The 17772-nt window shown below is 37.2% G+C and overlaps 1 protein-coding gene across 3 annotated transcripts; it reads right to left on the reverse strand.

Moving 5' to 3' along the window:
- Positions 1–87: 87 nt before the first annotated feature.
- On the reverse strand, positions 88–16481 carry LOC122401839 (dipeptidyl aminopeptidase-like protein 6). Of its 3 annotated transcripts, none has more exons than XM_043404227.1 (16): positions 16210–16481; positions 13414–13572; positions 12431–12583; positions 12237–12364; positions 11930–12141; positions 11688–11851; positions 11384–11487; positions 5568–5688; positions 4488–4723; positions 2632–2933; positions 2328–2497; positions 1652–1794; positions 1382–1576; positions 944–1104; positions 665–876; positions 88–579 (listed from the first exon to the last, which is right to left on the reverse strand). In XM_043404227.1, exons 1-16 carry the CDS (start codon positions 16240–16242, stop codon positions 436–438), a joined length of 2637 nt encoding a protein of 878 aa, XP_043260162.1. In that variant the 5' UTR covers positions 16243–16481; the 3' UTR covers positions 88–435. The 3 variants fall into 3 exon arrangements, with proteins under 3 accessions (XP_043260162.1, XP_043260161.1, XP_043260163.1); XM_043404226.1 differs by having other exon boundaries at positions 13414–13575; XM_043404228.1 differs by lacking the exon at positions 13414–13572.
- Between the last annotated feature and the right edge of the window lie 1291 nt (positions 16482–17772).

The following is a 17772-nucleotide window of genomic DNA, read 5'->3' on the forward strand; positions in this document are numbered from 1 at the left end:
AGTTCGTGATCTATAACATAATGACATTCATCTTCCATCCTTAAAATAGCAAATATTTGTTTAAATTTATTTAAACGTTGCCTGCGATCGAAAGTACAATACAATGATAATATTTAAACATTGAGAATGTAGACTCGAGTAGAAAAAGAAATTATAAACACAGGTATACATTAGGTACAAAGGCGAGGTACAGATATATTTTATTAACCTAATCTTGACTATATGCGTAATTTAAATTGCTCGTAATTAATCTTGTTCGTGTGCCCTTTCATTAGAACATATATAGTCAATATATAAAGTGATTCAAATATATTTTTTATTTCTGCAGATGTTAATAAATGGAACACAATTTGGAGATATTAAGACGTAATATTTATGTATGGAATTCCATTACAATTATTAGATTGATTCTTGAATCACATTATGTACATACAACTACAGACTAGATCCACCGCCGATTAGACCAGCTTTCGTATCGGTAGGTGTCTGTTTTTGGAAACAGTCGTCCAAAAATTGAGCCATTGACAAGTACAGATGACCTTTAACTCCTGCCAAAGTATGACTCACGTCTGGATACACCTGAAAGCAAAGAACATACATAAATTACCACCAAATTATTAAAATTTACCTGAAGCTAAAAATGATGATGGTAAAAAAAATGTACCTGCTGTCTGAAGAGTATCCCTTTCTTGGCAAGGTGTCTTGCGAGTGCCATAGACTGTTGAAACTGAACGTTATCATCCGCAGTACCGTGCACAAGGTAGAACATTTTATTTCGTAAATATTCCACCTTGTCGTACACATCCGATTCAGCGTATCCTTTGAAATTCGATGCAACGTTTGGAAAACCCATGTATCTCTCGGTGTATGCTGAATCTGCGCGAGTACAATTGTTTTAACAATGTGTGTAAACTAAACTGTAACATACCATAAAAAAACATACCGTAAAGTTTCCACGAAACGACTGGCGCCACGCTTATACCGCATTGAAACACATCTTGGTCAGGTTGTGCCAACGACATGGCTGCCACGAAGCCCCCATAGCTCCAACCCCATATGGCCACTCGTTGTTTGTCCACAAAATGCAACGAGTCTCTCAAATATCTAGAATCATACACGAAATTGCGCTCAGATGTACCTTTAATAATAATCTCCACTGTACAATATGTTCAATAATCATGTGCAATATTGTTAACACATTACCGACCGATAGCCTATTAATCGACTGTTTTACCGGCCAAACACTTACCGACCGATAGCGTATTAATCAACTGTTTTACCGATCAACGCTTACCGACCGATAGCCGATTAATCAACCGCTACCGGTCGGTAAAGTGTTAATAATCACACTTTCTACATGTACGCAATAATTTATACTTACTCGGTAACTTCGAGCTGATCAGCGACTTCTACGAACCCGAGCCTGTAGTAGACTTCGTGAAGAAACTTGTAACCTTGACCCCCACTGCCCCTACCATCGATTTGCGCGACGATCATGTTTTTCCTGCTGGCCAAATACGTGTTCCAGTCTATTTTAAACATGTCTGTAACCAACTGCGAACCTGGGGCACCGTACCTACGAAACCGTGAAACGAATTAGATCAATTGTAAAAAGAATATTCAACGTAGCCAATTATTTAAGTGTACTTACACTTGCACGATCAGAGGGTACCGTGTGATTTCATCTTCTCTCAACCCAGGCGGTAGATGCAATCTCACTTGTGCGTTGTATCCGCCACTTATTTGGACAGGGAACGTTTTGACTTGTGGAAGCGCGAGATTGGCAACTTTTTCCTAAATAAACAATTTGTTGATCCCGATTATGAGAACGCGAAAGGGAGATCGATGAAACATTGATTCCATCTATCTCTCTTCGGGTCTCCGGTTGCATGTAATTGGTGTTACTCGGGACCAAGAAACCCTCGTCTCGAGTACCACCAAGCTAATGGCTGCGAATTTGGAATAGTCTATTAACGCATTACCGACCGATAGCCTATTAATCGACTTTTTTACCGGCCGACACTTACCGACCGATAGCGTATTAATAAACTTTTTTACCGACCAACGCTTACCGACCGATAGCGTATTGATAAACTTTTTTACCGACCAACGCTTACCGACCGATAGCCGATTATTCAACCGCTACCGGTCGGTAAAGTGTTAAGATGCAAGGGAGAATTGTACACCGTTTAAAATCCATTCTTTTCATTAGACGCTATTGATATATAGTGTGATCTTGTCTCAGGAATGATATTAATTCGAATATATAAAATTATAACACTTGGAACTTGGAAAATACCAGAATTGGAAATAGAAAGATAACTTACACGCAATAAAGTATTGTTCTGCAGTACGTAAATAAGACGTGGCGTAGGAAGTTCAGTTTTGTATAAAGCAACTGTTGGTATATTAGGTCCGTAACATTCTAACACGAAATAGTTTGTACTGCCCGGTGGGAATATAGCATTGTAGTATTGACAAGGCTCTTCGGTGAATTCTGCAAGTAAAAAGAGAGTTGTTTCGTTGGAACAGTAGTATGGTACAACGGTATAGTCAGACACTCTACAACATTCACCGAAACTATTAAAAATACGCTAACTATTGACTTCTATATCGTTTGTAGATGCTTACTCGGGGGAGCTTGTACTTTTAATTTTTGTTTCTTCGTGACTGTCTCCTTTTGCTCCTGTTGCTCCGCGTTTGATGTACTATCAGTTTGTACTTCGTAGTGATCGTGTATGTAATTATTGCCAGACCAGGAGCTGTGGTAACGAGACCCGGTTGTTCGATGATTATTTCGGCCCCCTTCCGGTGTTTCTGTGCATGTGATGCATACAGCGGGATGTAGAGACGAGCCTACATGAGGCAATACCGATTTCACGTAATACAGGTGTCTTTGACTCGGTCGTATGGTTGGAATACCTATAAAGTATCTATGCAAAATAGTTAAATCAGACTTAAGAATAATTACCATTATCCTATTAATTAATTTACAATCAAGTACATTTGACTTCTTATGAAGTATACTTCTGTACACTACTACCCATAGTTGTACTATCATGCATAATTTTTTTAGAACGATTTCAAATTTTTTAATTTTGTCCAAAAATTTTAAATATCTTTCTGAATTTTTTTTCTCGAAAATGCGTAGGATTTCGGGGGTATGTGTATTCACCAAAAATGTTTGCATTTGACCCCAGAATCTAGAAATAATTTTTTTAGAACGATTTGAAATTTCTTTTTTCGTCGAAAAATTTCATAGCTTCTCGAATTTTTTTCTCGAAAACGCGTAGGAATTCGAGAGTATGTCTATTCGCAAAAAATGATTGTAATTAACTCTCCTAGCTTAAAATATTTTTTTTAGAACGATTGGAAATTTTTTTTTTCGTCGAAAAATTTCATAGCTTCTCGAATTTTTTTCTCGAAACTGGGTAGGATTTCGAGGGTACGTCTAATGACCAAAAATGGTTGTATTTGACTCCAGAATATAGAAATAATTTTTTTAGAACGATTCGAAATTTTTTTTTCGACGAAAAATTGAGGCACCTACCCCCTGTCGATTTTTCTTAAAAATCAGTTTTTCATTTTTAATCATTTTGTTTGACACCCTACAGAAAAGTTGTCTAATACTTTTTTGTAGGTACCCATGGGCTCTACTTCAGAAAAAAATTTCATTGAAATATATTCACTATTATAGGAGTTATGGCTGTTTGAAAATTGGATCATTTTTATGTGGTTTTTCGAACTTTACGGGGTCAAGGATCAACTTTTCGAATATTTTTGCGATTTGTACATATTCTCCACTAAAATACGCGTAGTTTGCTTTTTTAAACATTAAAATCGTCCAATCCGTTCGGGAGTTATGACGTTTTAAAGATTCGCATGAAATTTCAGTGAAACATATCAACGCATGGTTAGACATTTCAGTAAGGAATTTTTTTCTCGATAATGGTTAGGATTTCGGGGGTATGTCTATTGACCTAAAATGATTGTAATTGGCCCATGCAACCGAAAATAATTTTTCCAGAACGATTTAGAACTTTTTAATTTTTCCGAAAATTTCACTTACTCGAATTTTTTTCTCGAAAGTGGTTAGGAATTCGTAGGTACGTGTATCGACAAAAAAGGATTGTAATTAACTCCTGCAGCCGAAAATAATTTTTCCAGAATGATTTAAAACTTTTAATTTTTCCGAAAATTTCACACTTACTCGAATTTTTTTCTCGAAAGTGGTTTGGATTTCGTAGGTACATGTATTGACAAAAAGGGATTGTAATTGACTCCTGCAGCCGAAAATAATTTTTCCAGAATGATTTGAAATTTTTTATTTTAATTTTTTAATAACTTTTTAACGAAGCCTCAATCGACAAATTGATATTCGTGATTTTCGTCTTATTTTGGCCTCTAGAATCTCCCATTAAAATTTTACCTATATTGTACGCTAAGTTTTTGTTAATAATTAGTAAATTATAGTGCAATAGACTCACATGGTATTGTTTATCTGATCCCACGCCACTATTTGGGTGACTTCGAATTTCCCATGCGTGAGGGGAACGACCAATTTTCTAGCAACATTCACCCAGACAATGTGTTTGTAATAACCACTTGGACCATCCTTAACCGGGTTTATGGCAATATAACTGCTGCCATTTGTCGAGAAGATAGGGGATTCGGGGGGTGTGTCGACCCAACCATGATCTTCAGACGATATTCTTTGAATTTCCTACATGAAATATTCGAATCAACCAAAAGATAGTACATTACTTTCAGAATACAAGCCATAATTAGGGGGTTCCCAATAAGATCGATAGAACTTTCGATTGTCATATTTGTGTATTTAAAAGTGGTTTCAACTAGACGATACCACGTTTCTGTTGAAATTATTAAAAAGTCTAATGGCGTCTAAACGTAAGACTGCTAATTTAGACGCCATTAGATTAGCCAAAGCATCGTGTTATCAGCGAGACACAGCCTGATTTATTTACGATAATGTATTAGGTCGTACCATAAGTTCGTGCCGTTCGATATTCTGAAATTGATAAAGATAAAATTTGTAATCTAATAAAAAACAAAGAAAATTTGTCAGTTGAGGTGATTTCTGAAATTTCGAACATAGTAACATCAACAATTCATAGAAATTTGAAACAAATAGATATTGTGTCAAAGTTCAAAGTTTGGAATCCACACTAACTTATGGAACAAAATTCTCTTAATCGTGGTAGAGCCTGGTTGCGTAAATATTTCTGTTAGCATATAATAACAACCGAATCTTATAAGATATAAAATATAACAATCTCCAGGCTTATTAGTGGATAAACAATTTGAAAATGTCAACGTTTTAATGAAAAGCGTTAAACTAAATTTGTATAAAATATCCAGCAAGTTTTGGAGCGACGATACAATGGCTTTGCCAAAAGAAGGGTAAGGAGTTGTTGAACGAGAAGAGGTTTACTACATTTTATAAAATTCCATCAATCGTTTAAAATATTACTTCAAGTACGACCTAATATTTCGCGTATAAGTTCTGTAGTTCTTGCTGGGAAACCCGGAAGTCGCGATATACGTACCTGACAGTGCCACATTGGACTCTTACAAATAGTTACGACGGATAGGTTTTGTGCCCGTGTCAGCCATGTTATGCACACTTCCGTTAAAGACACCCAGGAAGCCGTGGTAAAGTAATGTTCCCTGTTAATGGACATAGTCGTGTGGTCAGGACGGATAGTGGTCGAGTTATTTCGCCGTTTTCGGAATGTGGACAGTGTCCAAGCACCCCAGGAACTCTCTTTTCCTGGCGATGGCGAGGGGTTACAGGTTTTGCACCCCCCCAAAACTAAACTATTTGTGTTACAATAGCTTGGGGGAAAGAAATTTGGGCGAATCTGTTCGCAAGATGCACCAAATTTGATGATTAAGAAAAGCAATTAAACGTTTGACGTTACGCCAATTTAAATCGAATTTACGAGTGTTCTGATTTCTATCTTTCTAATATTCGTGTTTAAAAGTGTTGGTTCCAGACATCGGTCGTGTGTCGTGGTAGATATTTATATTCGAATGCAGTGAAACACCTGTCGAAAATAAAAAACGTGTTCGATATCGTTTGATATCGTTTGTTCGATTCGCCTGGGTCAAACGAAATTGTGATTGCAAATGATTCTAAGCGCAGATAAGCGAGATACGTTCAAACAATACTTGTCTGGCTCGGCAAATGATTTTTCGTTATATTTATGTATAATACGTACATAATACGCATCTGACATGTTTCGTCTGGTAAGGATCGAAGCTTTACAACCAAATCTGGATCCTCCACGAGTGATTGTATTGCAGATCACGCTATACAGCGGCGCAATAACGCTAATCGCGCGGTTAAGTTGTTATAATAGTCGACTTCGTAAATTCCTCATTAATGCATTACGCTGTAAACCAGTTAACATTAATTCTTACTGTCGAAAGCGAAACAGACCGTCCGTACATAAGAAATATGACTTATCTTTTCGTTCGTATCGATGATCGATTCTTTCTTCCGTCTTTGCTATTCCCTTCGACGTCGAAACAGCCCTTTCCTCCCATGATTCGAATGCATCAGTCTCCGACCAGTCTCTTCCCCTCGTCCTGGTAAACATTCAATCCTCTTAGTCCTGCGCAGAGTTGGGCGTTACGATAATTGACTAATCAATCGATTACTAATAGATTTAGTCGTTAGAATTAAAGATTTAGTCCACGTTAATTGATTGTCTATTCAAATTAATCGCTCAAAACGATCGACGATTAACGATTAAAAATAAGTAAAATTTGCTCGAACGTTGTTGAGCAAAATGTAACGTAATTAACGATTGACTTGAAATTGTAATTTCTGCAATTAGTTGCAACTGCATTTCTTAATTGAAACTTTAATTACATTATATTTTGCTGAACAATGTTTTTATAGATTTACAAAAACAAAATTAAAATGAACGCTGTTTCTATGTATATCGTATTTAGTTTAGTTTATTTATAGAAAAATTATGTTTCTGACAAAGAAGAACTCTAAGTTCATGAATTTTATTGCTCGTAACAAAAGTGTAAGAATAAGATCGTCGATCGTGATGAGTGTTTAATGATTATCCATTTGAATCGTGATCGTCAATCATTAGCATTAGTTTAATTAAATTTTGCCCAACGCTGGCCCTACTTTAGTCCAGACCAAGCCTGTTCAACTCTGCCTGTGGGGAGTAAGAGCATAATGCGTGAACTATGCGAGGAGCCAAGAGAAATGCACAGAGCATTTTCCCCCATTCTGTGGTCATCAAACAAGGAAAATGCAAAACCTTCGGGACACCGATTTTACTCGAACTTTAATAGGGTAAATTATTAATCAACGCGTTCCAACGCGTCAACATGGTTCAAAACGATTCCTCAGACTCAGAATTCTCTTAGAATCGAAGCCTGCTAGTCATCCTACCGATTGGGCTCTGATTTTGATTAAAAATTGTCGAATTTGGGGAGATGCCAATCCTTAGAAAGTTACTCTGTGTGTTCCATGGCTGATGGAGCCATTGGCCTTCGAATTTATGGTCTTGCAACAGTATATGACTTAGAATTCTCTCAGGATCGAAGCCTGCTAGTCATCCTACCGATTGGGCTCTGATTTTGATTAAAAATTGTCGAATTTGGGGAGATGCCAATCTTTAAAAAGTTACTCTGCGTGTTCCATGGCTTGTAGAGCCATTGGCCTTCGAATTTATGGTCTTGCAACAGTATATGACTTAGAATTCTCTCAGGATCGAAGCCTGCTAGTCATCCTACCGATTGGGCTCTGATTTTGATTAAAAATTATCGAATTTGGGGAGATGCTAATCCTTAGAAAGTTACTCTGCGTGTTCCATGGCTTGTGGAGCCATTGGCCTTCGAGTTTATGGTCTTACAACAGTATATGACTTAGAATTCTCTCAGGATCGAAGCCTGCTAGTCATCCTACCGATTGGGCTCTGATTTTGATTAAAAATTATCGAATTTGGGGAGATGCTAATCCTTAGAAAGTTACTCTGCGTGTTCCATGGCTTGTGGAGCCATTGGCCTTCGAGTTTATGGTCTTACAACAGTATATGACTTAGAATTCTCTCAGGATCGAAGCCTGCTAGTCATCCTACCGATTGGGCTCTGATTTTGATTAAAAATTATCGAATTTGGGGAGATGCTAATCCTTAGAAAGTTACTCTGCGTGTTCCATGGCTTGTGGAGCCATTGGCCTTCGAATTTATGGTCTTGCAACAGTATATGACTTAGAATTCTCTCAGGATCGAAGCCTGCTAGTCATCCTACCGATTGGGCTCTGATTTTGATTAAAAATTGACGAATTTGGGGAGATGCTAATCCTTAGAAAGTTACTCTGTGTGTTCCATGGCTGATGGAGCCATTGGCCTTCGAGTTTATGATCTTACAACAGTATATGACTTAGAATTCTCTCAGGATCGAAGCCTGCTAGTCATCCTACCGATTGGGCTCTGATTTTGATTAAAAATTGTCGAATTTGGGGAGATGCCAATCTTTAGAAAGTTACTCTGCGTGTTCCATGGCTGGTGGAGCCATTGGCCTTCGAGTTTATGGTCTTACAACAGTATATGACTTAGAATTCTCTCAGGATCGAAGCCTGCTAGTCATCCTACCGATTGGGCTCTGATTTTGATTAAAAATTATCGAATTTGGGGAGATGCTAATCCTTAGAAAGTTACTCTGCGTGTTCCATGGCTTGTGGAGCCATTGGCCTTCGAGTTTATGGTCTTACAACAGTATATGACTTAGAATTCTCTCAGGATCGAAGCCTGCTAGTCATCCTACCGATTGGGCTCTGATTTTGATTAAAAATTATCGAATTTGGGGAGATGCTAATCCTTAGAAAGTTACTCTGCGTGTTCCATGGCTTGTGGAGCCATTGGCCTTCGAATTTATGGTCTTGCAACAGTATATGACTTAGAATTCTCTCAGGATCGAAGCCTGCTAGTCATCCTACCGATTGGGCTCTGATTTTGATTAAAAATTGTCGAATTTGGGGAGATGCCAATCCTTAGAAAGTTACTCTGTGTGTTCCATGGCTGATGGAGCCATTGGCCTTCGAATTTATGGTCTTGCAACAGTATATGACTTAGAATTCTCTCAGGATCGAAGCCTGCTAGTCATCCTACCGATTGGGCTCTGATTTTGATTAAAAATTGTCGAATTTGGGGAGATGCCAATCTTTAAAAAGTTACTCTGCGTGTTCCATGGCTTGTGGAGCCATTGGCCTTCGAGTTTATGATCTTGCAACAGTATATGACTTAGAATCCTCTCAGGATCGAAGCCTGCTAGTCATCCTACCGATTGGGCTCTGATTTTGATTAAAAATTATCGAATTTGGGGAGATGCTAATCCTTAGAAAGTTACTCTGTGTGTTCCATGGCTTGTGGAGCCATTGGCCTTCGAGTTTATGGTCTTACAACAGTATATGACTTAGAATTCTCTCAGGATCGAAGCCTGCTAGTCATCCTACCGATTGGGCTCTGATTTTGATTAAAAATTGTCGAATTTGGGGAGATGCCAATCCTTAGAAAGTTACTCTGCGTGTTCCATGGCTTGTGGAGCCATTGGCCTTCGAGTTTATGATCTTACAACAGTATATTTTCGTAAAGAAGGTGATTGAGATCTACCAGATGGTCTTGCACTCTCCTTGTAAGTAGTATGTCTCAGATTGATGATGTTCCCAGAGCACTCGCGGCCAGCACTCGAATCAATCGCTCTTTTCAATTCAATCGTGTCTATTTCGCGAGAAACTGTGATTTTTAATTCATTAAAAAACAATTTGAATATACTTATGCGTGTATTACATCACCATGACATTCCCTGTCACGTGGCTTGCTACTCTTCCACAGGCTCTGCTCTTTTTCGAGTTGAACATGCCTGGTATAGGCCTCTCACACGATTAAACATTATTTACATTACATCACATACGTTACAACAACACCTACTCCAATTTTACTTAAAAATATTCTGCCAAAATGGTAATTCTGTTCGTTCAATCAGCAATACTTAATTAATATTCTAAAATGTATCGTTTGATATGTATATTTGACTAAGACTTTTACAATTTGAGAAAGATCTTGCTGTCGTGTACATAGTGTAATGTAACTAATGTTCAATAATGCGTAAGGACCAGGGTAACACAGATCTAAGAGGACTCGATGTTTACAGGATGCTAGGGAGATACAACATTCATGTAATGCAGGGGAAATCGAGGGAAATGCAAAGAAAAAGTCACTAATCCCCGGAAAAAGGATAAATCTGTTTTCTTAAGCATCTAGTGACAGTCTGTTTCAGCAGTAGGGATTGATACAGCGTAATGAGTTCCAAGCAATGGGGATGAGAGCGTGATAAAGGGTTAAACAGAAAGTATGGAGAATCGGGTCACGAAATAGAAGAAATCTGAAGTAACGAAGTCGAGTCAACTATTATTGCAACTTACTGTGCGATTGAGCATTTTATTGCGGATGAAGTAAACCACCTCAGCTATTGTTTGCTATCTAGCGTGCCCCTGCTATAAAATCATTCAAGGATGGAGATCTGAAGCTTCGATTTTTACCAGACAGAACGAAACAGATGCTTATTATGTACACGTTGCACATAAATAACGAAATAATATATACTACCTATACTATAGCGTACTATAATAATATACCATTGTTATTTCGGGAGAAAGAGTAGGATGAACAGGTACATATAAGCAACTAACAGTCATACGTATTCCGGAGCAAATTAACCTTCCTTGGATCGCGAACTTTTATACGTTCTATTTAATTTAATTTTTATTTAAATCGTAACTTTTGTTGTTTTAATTCGTCCAAGTGTATTTATATTCTGATCGTTACTCGAGATATAAATCTAGATGAAAGCTTTGCTGGCTGGCCGCACTTAAAGTCCCGAATATCAAATGTATAAACTCTTTGATTACTTTGCTGGATTAATTTCGTTTCTATTCTTCCTTCAGAGCACTGAGGGACCTTAAAGTCTCAGTGCCCAAAAAGTGTGTCGTCAAGCCGATCCTAGATCACTATAGCCCCCTGCTGTTAGGTACGCTATTGTCTTGGCTCCTCACTGTCTTTACGAGCGCTTTTATGCACCGTGATTCGCTCGCCATTTGACTCGAAATTCGGCGAACAACTTTTCCCTGATACTTTCTTTTCTGTAATGCTTTAGGTGCGTCGTCCTTTGGATGATCGCCTAACTTGTGAATTCTCTCTCCACGAAACTAATGAAAATTGACCTCGTTTGTAACTCACATGTATTATTGGGACACAACGCTATTAGTAACAGGTATCGGGGTGCAGATTCAACGAGTGGCAGTTTCTTTGTGTCGATTTGGAAAATGACTTACGTATTCTCGATGATCGGTGGCGGTTTCACTAACTTCGTATGAATGTTCTTCGGGTCTGCCAAATCAGCCACGTAGAGTCTCACCACAGGATTCGGTGTACCAGGCTAAATAATCAAAATAATATTTATTTATGAAATTGTACATCGAACTATTTAAAAGAAACATACGGATTTCTATACACGAAGGTTAACAAATAAAAGTGTTCGACCAAGAGGAAGTATTTGGTCCCGGTAATCTTTCTAGAAAATTCTAAAACTAGCTTGATTAATCAGAAAAATTAGACGAATTTGTGGAAACGTGATACCTTGGGATAGCGCAACGATCGTACGTCGGGGTAAAGAGCTTTGTTCCCTTCTCCGTACCACGATATATGCATTTCCTCCACTAGGGAATCGTTAAAAGAAGCATACAGCATCATATGGCCATCCGACGACATCCAAATCGCTTCTGCACAGTGTAATATCTCTTCTACGAAATGAAATTAACAGCGAATCCCATTTACATACGTTCTCTCGATGATAAGTCTCGATGGAATATGTGTATTACCTTCGTAGAGCCAATCAGGCAATCCGTTTGACAAAATACCTGGGATCGCTGTGTTGGTAACTCGGTATCCCGTGTTACTCATGGGGCCAGTTATGTAATAAATATCATAATCTTGCACCATGACCAGTCCGTGGCCACGAGGGGTCCATTGCGCTAATAAAAGATACGGGTTGCCTCCTTTCTCTGGATGAGGAGTCAGTAGAATGATTTCTCTACAATAATCAAACGCGTACAGACATATTTTTAGGATTGGAGACCTTAGTAATCATTGTACCGTCAGAAGCAACAGAAATAGTATTTCACTAACCGTGTGTTCACATCGTATATCCTATATTGCGCTAAATACGAATGTCGGAAGAGTTTCTTCACATTGTGCGCGAGAAGCAAGTATTTACGATCGGGTGATAACGAGAACTTGGCAGGATTCAGTCTCCTCTAAACGGAGAAATATCACTTAATGCTTTATTCTATAAATCATTATATCAATCGACGTAAACTTACAAAAGTTTCGTTAGGCATTAAACTGCGAGAGGTTACGTTTCTTTGAGAAATATGTAACAGGGAGATACCGCCCCAAACGTCTCTGTAGCAAATGTGCTGTTCGCTCGCCCACGATCCATTGAAAAGTAGGGGTGTTAATTCTCCGGAGAGTACCTTGAAAATTGATTCGTTTCGCGTTGAAACAGTAATTAAATTACTCGTCAACGATTCTTTACTAATAACGCAAATTACAAGGAATGTGATCAAAGATAGAGAAAGAAAGTAAATGGCCAATGGTATGATTTGTGCAAGGTCTCGTGTGCTTGAACTAATTAGTCCAATTACAGCTACAATCGTGAGTGGGCCAAGTGTGAAATTACCATTGCGACAGCTGCTTGAAACAAAGTTGTTCGCAATATTGTTACCACTGCAATTAAGTTCAAATAACTTCGCGTGGACACAAAGGAAATGCATAGTAATTAATCTGTGTAAACAAAAACATCTCTGATCCCTTTCTTTCAACCCTTTGTTAGAAACGAGCGAGCCACAGTTGGCCCTTTCCCCCATCCTCGCAAGTGCAAGCGTCGAGGGTGGGGGCGAATCGACTGGGTGAAAGGCAAGTCGTGTGGCGCGCAGCGGAGGGACAGTTGGTCGGGGTCGACCGTGGCGAACGGTCGACCCGACAGCAGCTAAGGGGAGGGGTTACTTTCCTCTTTCTCTGGATCTATTGATTCGTCAGAGAACTATCCCCCTAGTCTTAGGAATTGGGGCACGTGGCAATCGTTCATCCGTGGATGAAATGACTTTGCTGCTCTCTTCGAAACTTCCTATTAACAGCTCGTGTTTTGGGAGTTTGTTAGACAATTTAAATGCATAAAGGATGTTAGAATCGTATCAAAGTGGTTTTGATCTCGGTTTGCTGAGGGTTTTGCGATGGTCGAATTAGATGTCCCAGTTTTTGCAAAGTATTACACATTGGCATGCTAATAATCGATATTACGTACCTCGGAGAGTCGCAACCGAGCACCTCGGACTCTAGGACCCTCGTCCGGTGGAGTCAATAGGGCTACCGATGTCACGATCAGAGCTAGGACCGCAACAATCACGAGCAGAGCTATCAAAATGCCACGCCAATTCCTCTGATTCGGGTTTGCTGATACTAGCTCCTATCACAAAGATACTCACTAATGCCTATGTCAAATATTTCAATTTTAGAGGGTTATTCAAATTAAGTGTCGCATTTTTTAACGAATAGATCATCGCCAAATATAAAGAAATCATTATGGAACACATTGGTGTAGCAACGTTTACAAATTATTATAAACATTTAAAAATAAAAGAAAATAAAGAAACTCGAAGTATATTAAGTAGCTTGTGTTTAAAGATATGACATTAAATTTGGATAACCCTGCATTTATAGACTTAGACTAAGCTGAGTTGACTAATGAGGTACAATATATGGTCCACGAAAAAATGATAGCCCTAAAATTTTAATATGATATTTATTTTGCAAGGTAGTAAGTTTAATATATTTATAAACGTTCCACAAGCTTCCTTATGCCACCGAAAAAGATGAGAAAAATTGTTCCTCTAAAGTCTAATGGAAAAGAACTCTCTCATAGAATGTTAGGGGAAGAAATATAAGCATAAGCAAGTGGACGCCACGAAGGACTCTCGAAGGAGCTGATTTTAGAAATACTCGGGAAGAGAAGAAGCCAATGTCGTCGAAGATTAGTTTCTCTTCTAAAATATGAATTTTTTTTACAAAAAAATGTGTATTAAAGAACAGAAAATCGTTTAAATAAATCGAAGACGATGGCGTTTCGTAAATTTGTTGCTGTGATAACATACATGCGTATTAATTCTGTTATTAGACCAAGAAACTATGTTGTAAAATGGCGAATCGATCGAACTAACTGTTGTTCTAATCTCCTGGTTTGTGAATGTTAGGTAGCCCATTGTTGTTAGATTCGTGCTTAGATATTTTGGCCCTTACTTACCTTAAACACACTTTATCCCCACATATGGATGATTGTAATACTTGTGTACATACATATGGTACGAATTTAATTAAATAATTAATTTATCAAGGAATTTTTATCCAACGTTCATTTTACCAACACTGAATTTGTAACTTTAATCTTGATATAACAGTAACAAATTATGGGAATCATTCTTAAAGAGAGTTCTTTTCATTCACACGGTTTAAAATATTTTTAGTTGTGAGAGGTGAACTATTGTTTCGATAGTAAAAACGTAACAAGAAGTAGTTTCGTATAACCATTTATTTCAAACAATAATATCAGTGTACAAATAATCGTCAAAGCGTCAAAATAGTTGATTCAAACTTCTTTCTTTTTCTTATGAAATTGGATAATGCTTGCGTTGAAAGAAATTATGTGTCTCGTAGTCGAATTAAGGGAGATTGAACGCGAAAGACAAATTTGTTCCACGGAGGAAATAAAAAAATCGACTACGAGACAGATAATAAATTCTTTTTTTTACTTTTAAGGACGTCTGCCTGCGTCCTCATAACATAGCGCCCAGTGGCCCCATGAAGTGGTACGATGCTGCGGACTTGTCCCTTCTGTCCCTGCCTTCTCACGGCCCTGGTTGCGTTAAATAACTTTTTACACAATGAATCGGAAATTTAACATCTTTTTCCCCCACTGATAAATCGATAAGTTCGAGTGTCACTCAATAATTACATATTATCGATATCTTTATCTAGAATAACAGTGACGTTATCTGTGTCAACGCGATAAATAGATTTAGGCTGATGTTTACAAATTCTTTACAAGAATTCTTTTTTATTGTTATGATAAATAATTAGCCATTTTCCTGGTGGTAAATTAGATTTGGATAAAAAATTGCAATGTATGTATGCCCATGATGGTTTCGTTCAAAATAAATGTGCAATCTGTATTACTGATATTCAAAGTGAACATTTAAATTTCCAATTCATTATACAAAAAGCTGTTCCACGCAACTAACAATTAATCACGTGCATATGGGCTACCTGAAATCCACAAACCAGAAAATCTTCTTAGAATAACAGTTAGTTCGACCGATCCACCATTTTACAATATAGCTTCTTAATCAGCACATACACTATAACAGCAAACACTAGCGTAAAATAAATAACGTCAGGCTTGAAAAAGAGCGACGACTATTCGTAGAATAGATCTTTCATCTCTTGCAATCGATTTCATTGATCTGCCAGGGCAATGACCACAGTTTTGTTAAATATTAATACCTATAATTACATTTTATAGAACAGATTCTGTTGTGTAACATTTATTCTATTTACTCACGAATCATTTGAATTAGTCAACTTTGTTGTTAATTAACAGACTGTATAATTTTAAAAACAGACTTTGGATAATTAGCGAATATTCGCAATATTTTCGAGGACACCTCTCGTTTAAATTCATTGTTTAAAGCAAACGAATCGCGATACGTTTTAATGTTCCTCTCGAAATCATGCAAATTAAATTATTCTAAGTGTTCGTGTCGAATGTTTTATTCTACGGTGCTACTTACGTTTCCCTTTTCGTACAAAATCAGAATTATCAAAATTACAACAGAAAAACAAAGTGTAAATAGAAAAATAAGAATTACTCGATTTAATTAAAACACGCATGCTGCTTTGAGGGATCAACATAGGGAGTATTATCTTCTCAAAGTAATCTTTAGTCATTCGTCATACTTAACCAGTATCAAAGAAATTCGTCTTATTCTTCTATTCGATAAAAGAAATAAAAATTTAATTATAACGGGTGAAAAAGAAGATTAATTACCTCGTCGTCGTAAGTGTTATCGTGGTCTGCCATCGATGAAGCAAATTATCTGGCGATACTGTGGGATTAAGGTGGCAGATAACGGAAGATTATGATAAAATCCTGTATCCAATTGTGCTGTGCCCCGTTTAACGAGATCTATGCACGCGCGCACTGATTTAACACACAACACGGAAATAAAAGGGACAGAGGGAGAGAAAAGGGGAACTATTTATCGCGAAACGATTCTTTAGCAGGGCGCTATTCCTTTAGCCACCATTTACACCGTGAGAAAGTTTGGTACTGCCACGAAGATTGTTCCCCGATGATGCTGCGAGAACGAAGCCTGCGCGATTCTGATGCTGCGCGATTCCATCCTTCCCTTTACACTCATTCCTCTTTCGCCTGCTCCGAAAGTAGATCATTAAAGCCCCGTAATTATTTTATTTTACGAAAGTAAACATTTTACTTCGTAAACCGAGGCTCCTTAACCCGGGACTTCGTTCGCGCTAGATCGAGAACAATGATCCACGCGATCCTTTCTCAAATTATCCTTCGATATTATTAATACGAAACCATCCTCTTTATATCAAACAGAAAACAATACCAAATATAGTTTTGTCCATCCAAAAATATATCTTTATCAATTGTTACTTTATCTCTTCGTGATTAGATTCGAATTATCGCTAATGAATAAGCTTCGATAAATTTTTTATAAATAGATGGAGGTTTTCAATGTCCATCGTGATCCTTACTTTTAGTATCATTTTGCATGACAATATGTTGCTTGTACCTATATGTATATCGTTATTAATGCTCGAGAATTTCACTCCTTTCAAGTAAAAAATGTGTCATTGATACAATCGATATAGGTCAATATTAAAAAATCAATCGTGTTACGGGAACGTTCCATTTTGAATTTATTTGCAATTGATATTAAATCGAATACACCAGCTTCAGTCGAGTTAAATATAATCTAGGATCGATAATTATTTCTTAATTTAAACATCAACAAATCAGTCGATGGATAACGATGATACATCTCCTAGTTTCTTCATTTTTATATATAAATATTTCGACAATGAATTAAGCAGCTTTAAACTTATTAATTTAAAATTCTCATTATGCAAATATACATCATTTTCATTAAAAGTACAATACAAGAAAAAAAATACATCGAACATCATCGATCGTCGCATGAAATTAATGTTTTCCATTTACATTCCTGAGCAGAGGATATTTCTTAAAATTTGAATACATGTGTAAGTTTAGTGGTAAGTTATAAAGCTTTAATATAGGACCTAGTGTATTCACGGACGTAGATCAATATCTACTGCGTTTGCGTGTAAGGCAGGTACGTGGTCTAGCTTGAAAACTCGTCCACTGTTTACTTAATTTATTTCAATTTATATATATTCAACAAATATGCTATTATTTCGAATAAAAATCGCAAGGATTTTGATAATAATATCAAAGAAATGCTCAGGAATAATTAAAAAATAATACTGGAATTTGGAACTTGGATTTTGGAATTTAAAACATATATTTGAAGAATATTACTTTAGAAATCTTACAAATATTATC

This window comes from Colletes gigas, unplaced genomic scaffold, assembly GCF_013123115.1.
Source record: "Colletes gigas isolate AHSC1104 unplaced genomic scaffold, ASM1312311v1 Colletes_gigas_Sc00029, whole genome shotgun sequence".
NCBI lineage: Eukaryota > Metazoa > Arthropoda > Insecta > Hymenoptera > Colletidae > Colletes > Colletes gigas.

What these genes read in the sequence shown, in the direction of transcription:
- LOC122401839 (XM_043404226.1), bottom strand. Translation starts at nt 16,242, where the DNA reads ATGGCAGACCACGATAACACTTACGACGACGAG. An exon ending in GCCTGATTGGCTCTACGAAG is followed by an intron (nt 11,852 to 11,929) that starts GTAATACACATA and finishes TTCATTTCGTAG; the next exon opens with AAGAGATATTACACTGTGCA. An exon ending in GGATACTCTTCAGACAGCAG is followed by an intron (nt 580 to 664) that starts GTACATTTTTTT and finishes CTTTGCTTTCAG; the next exon opens with GTGTATCCAGACGTGAGTCA.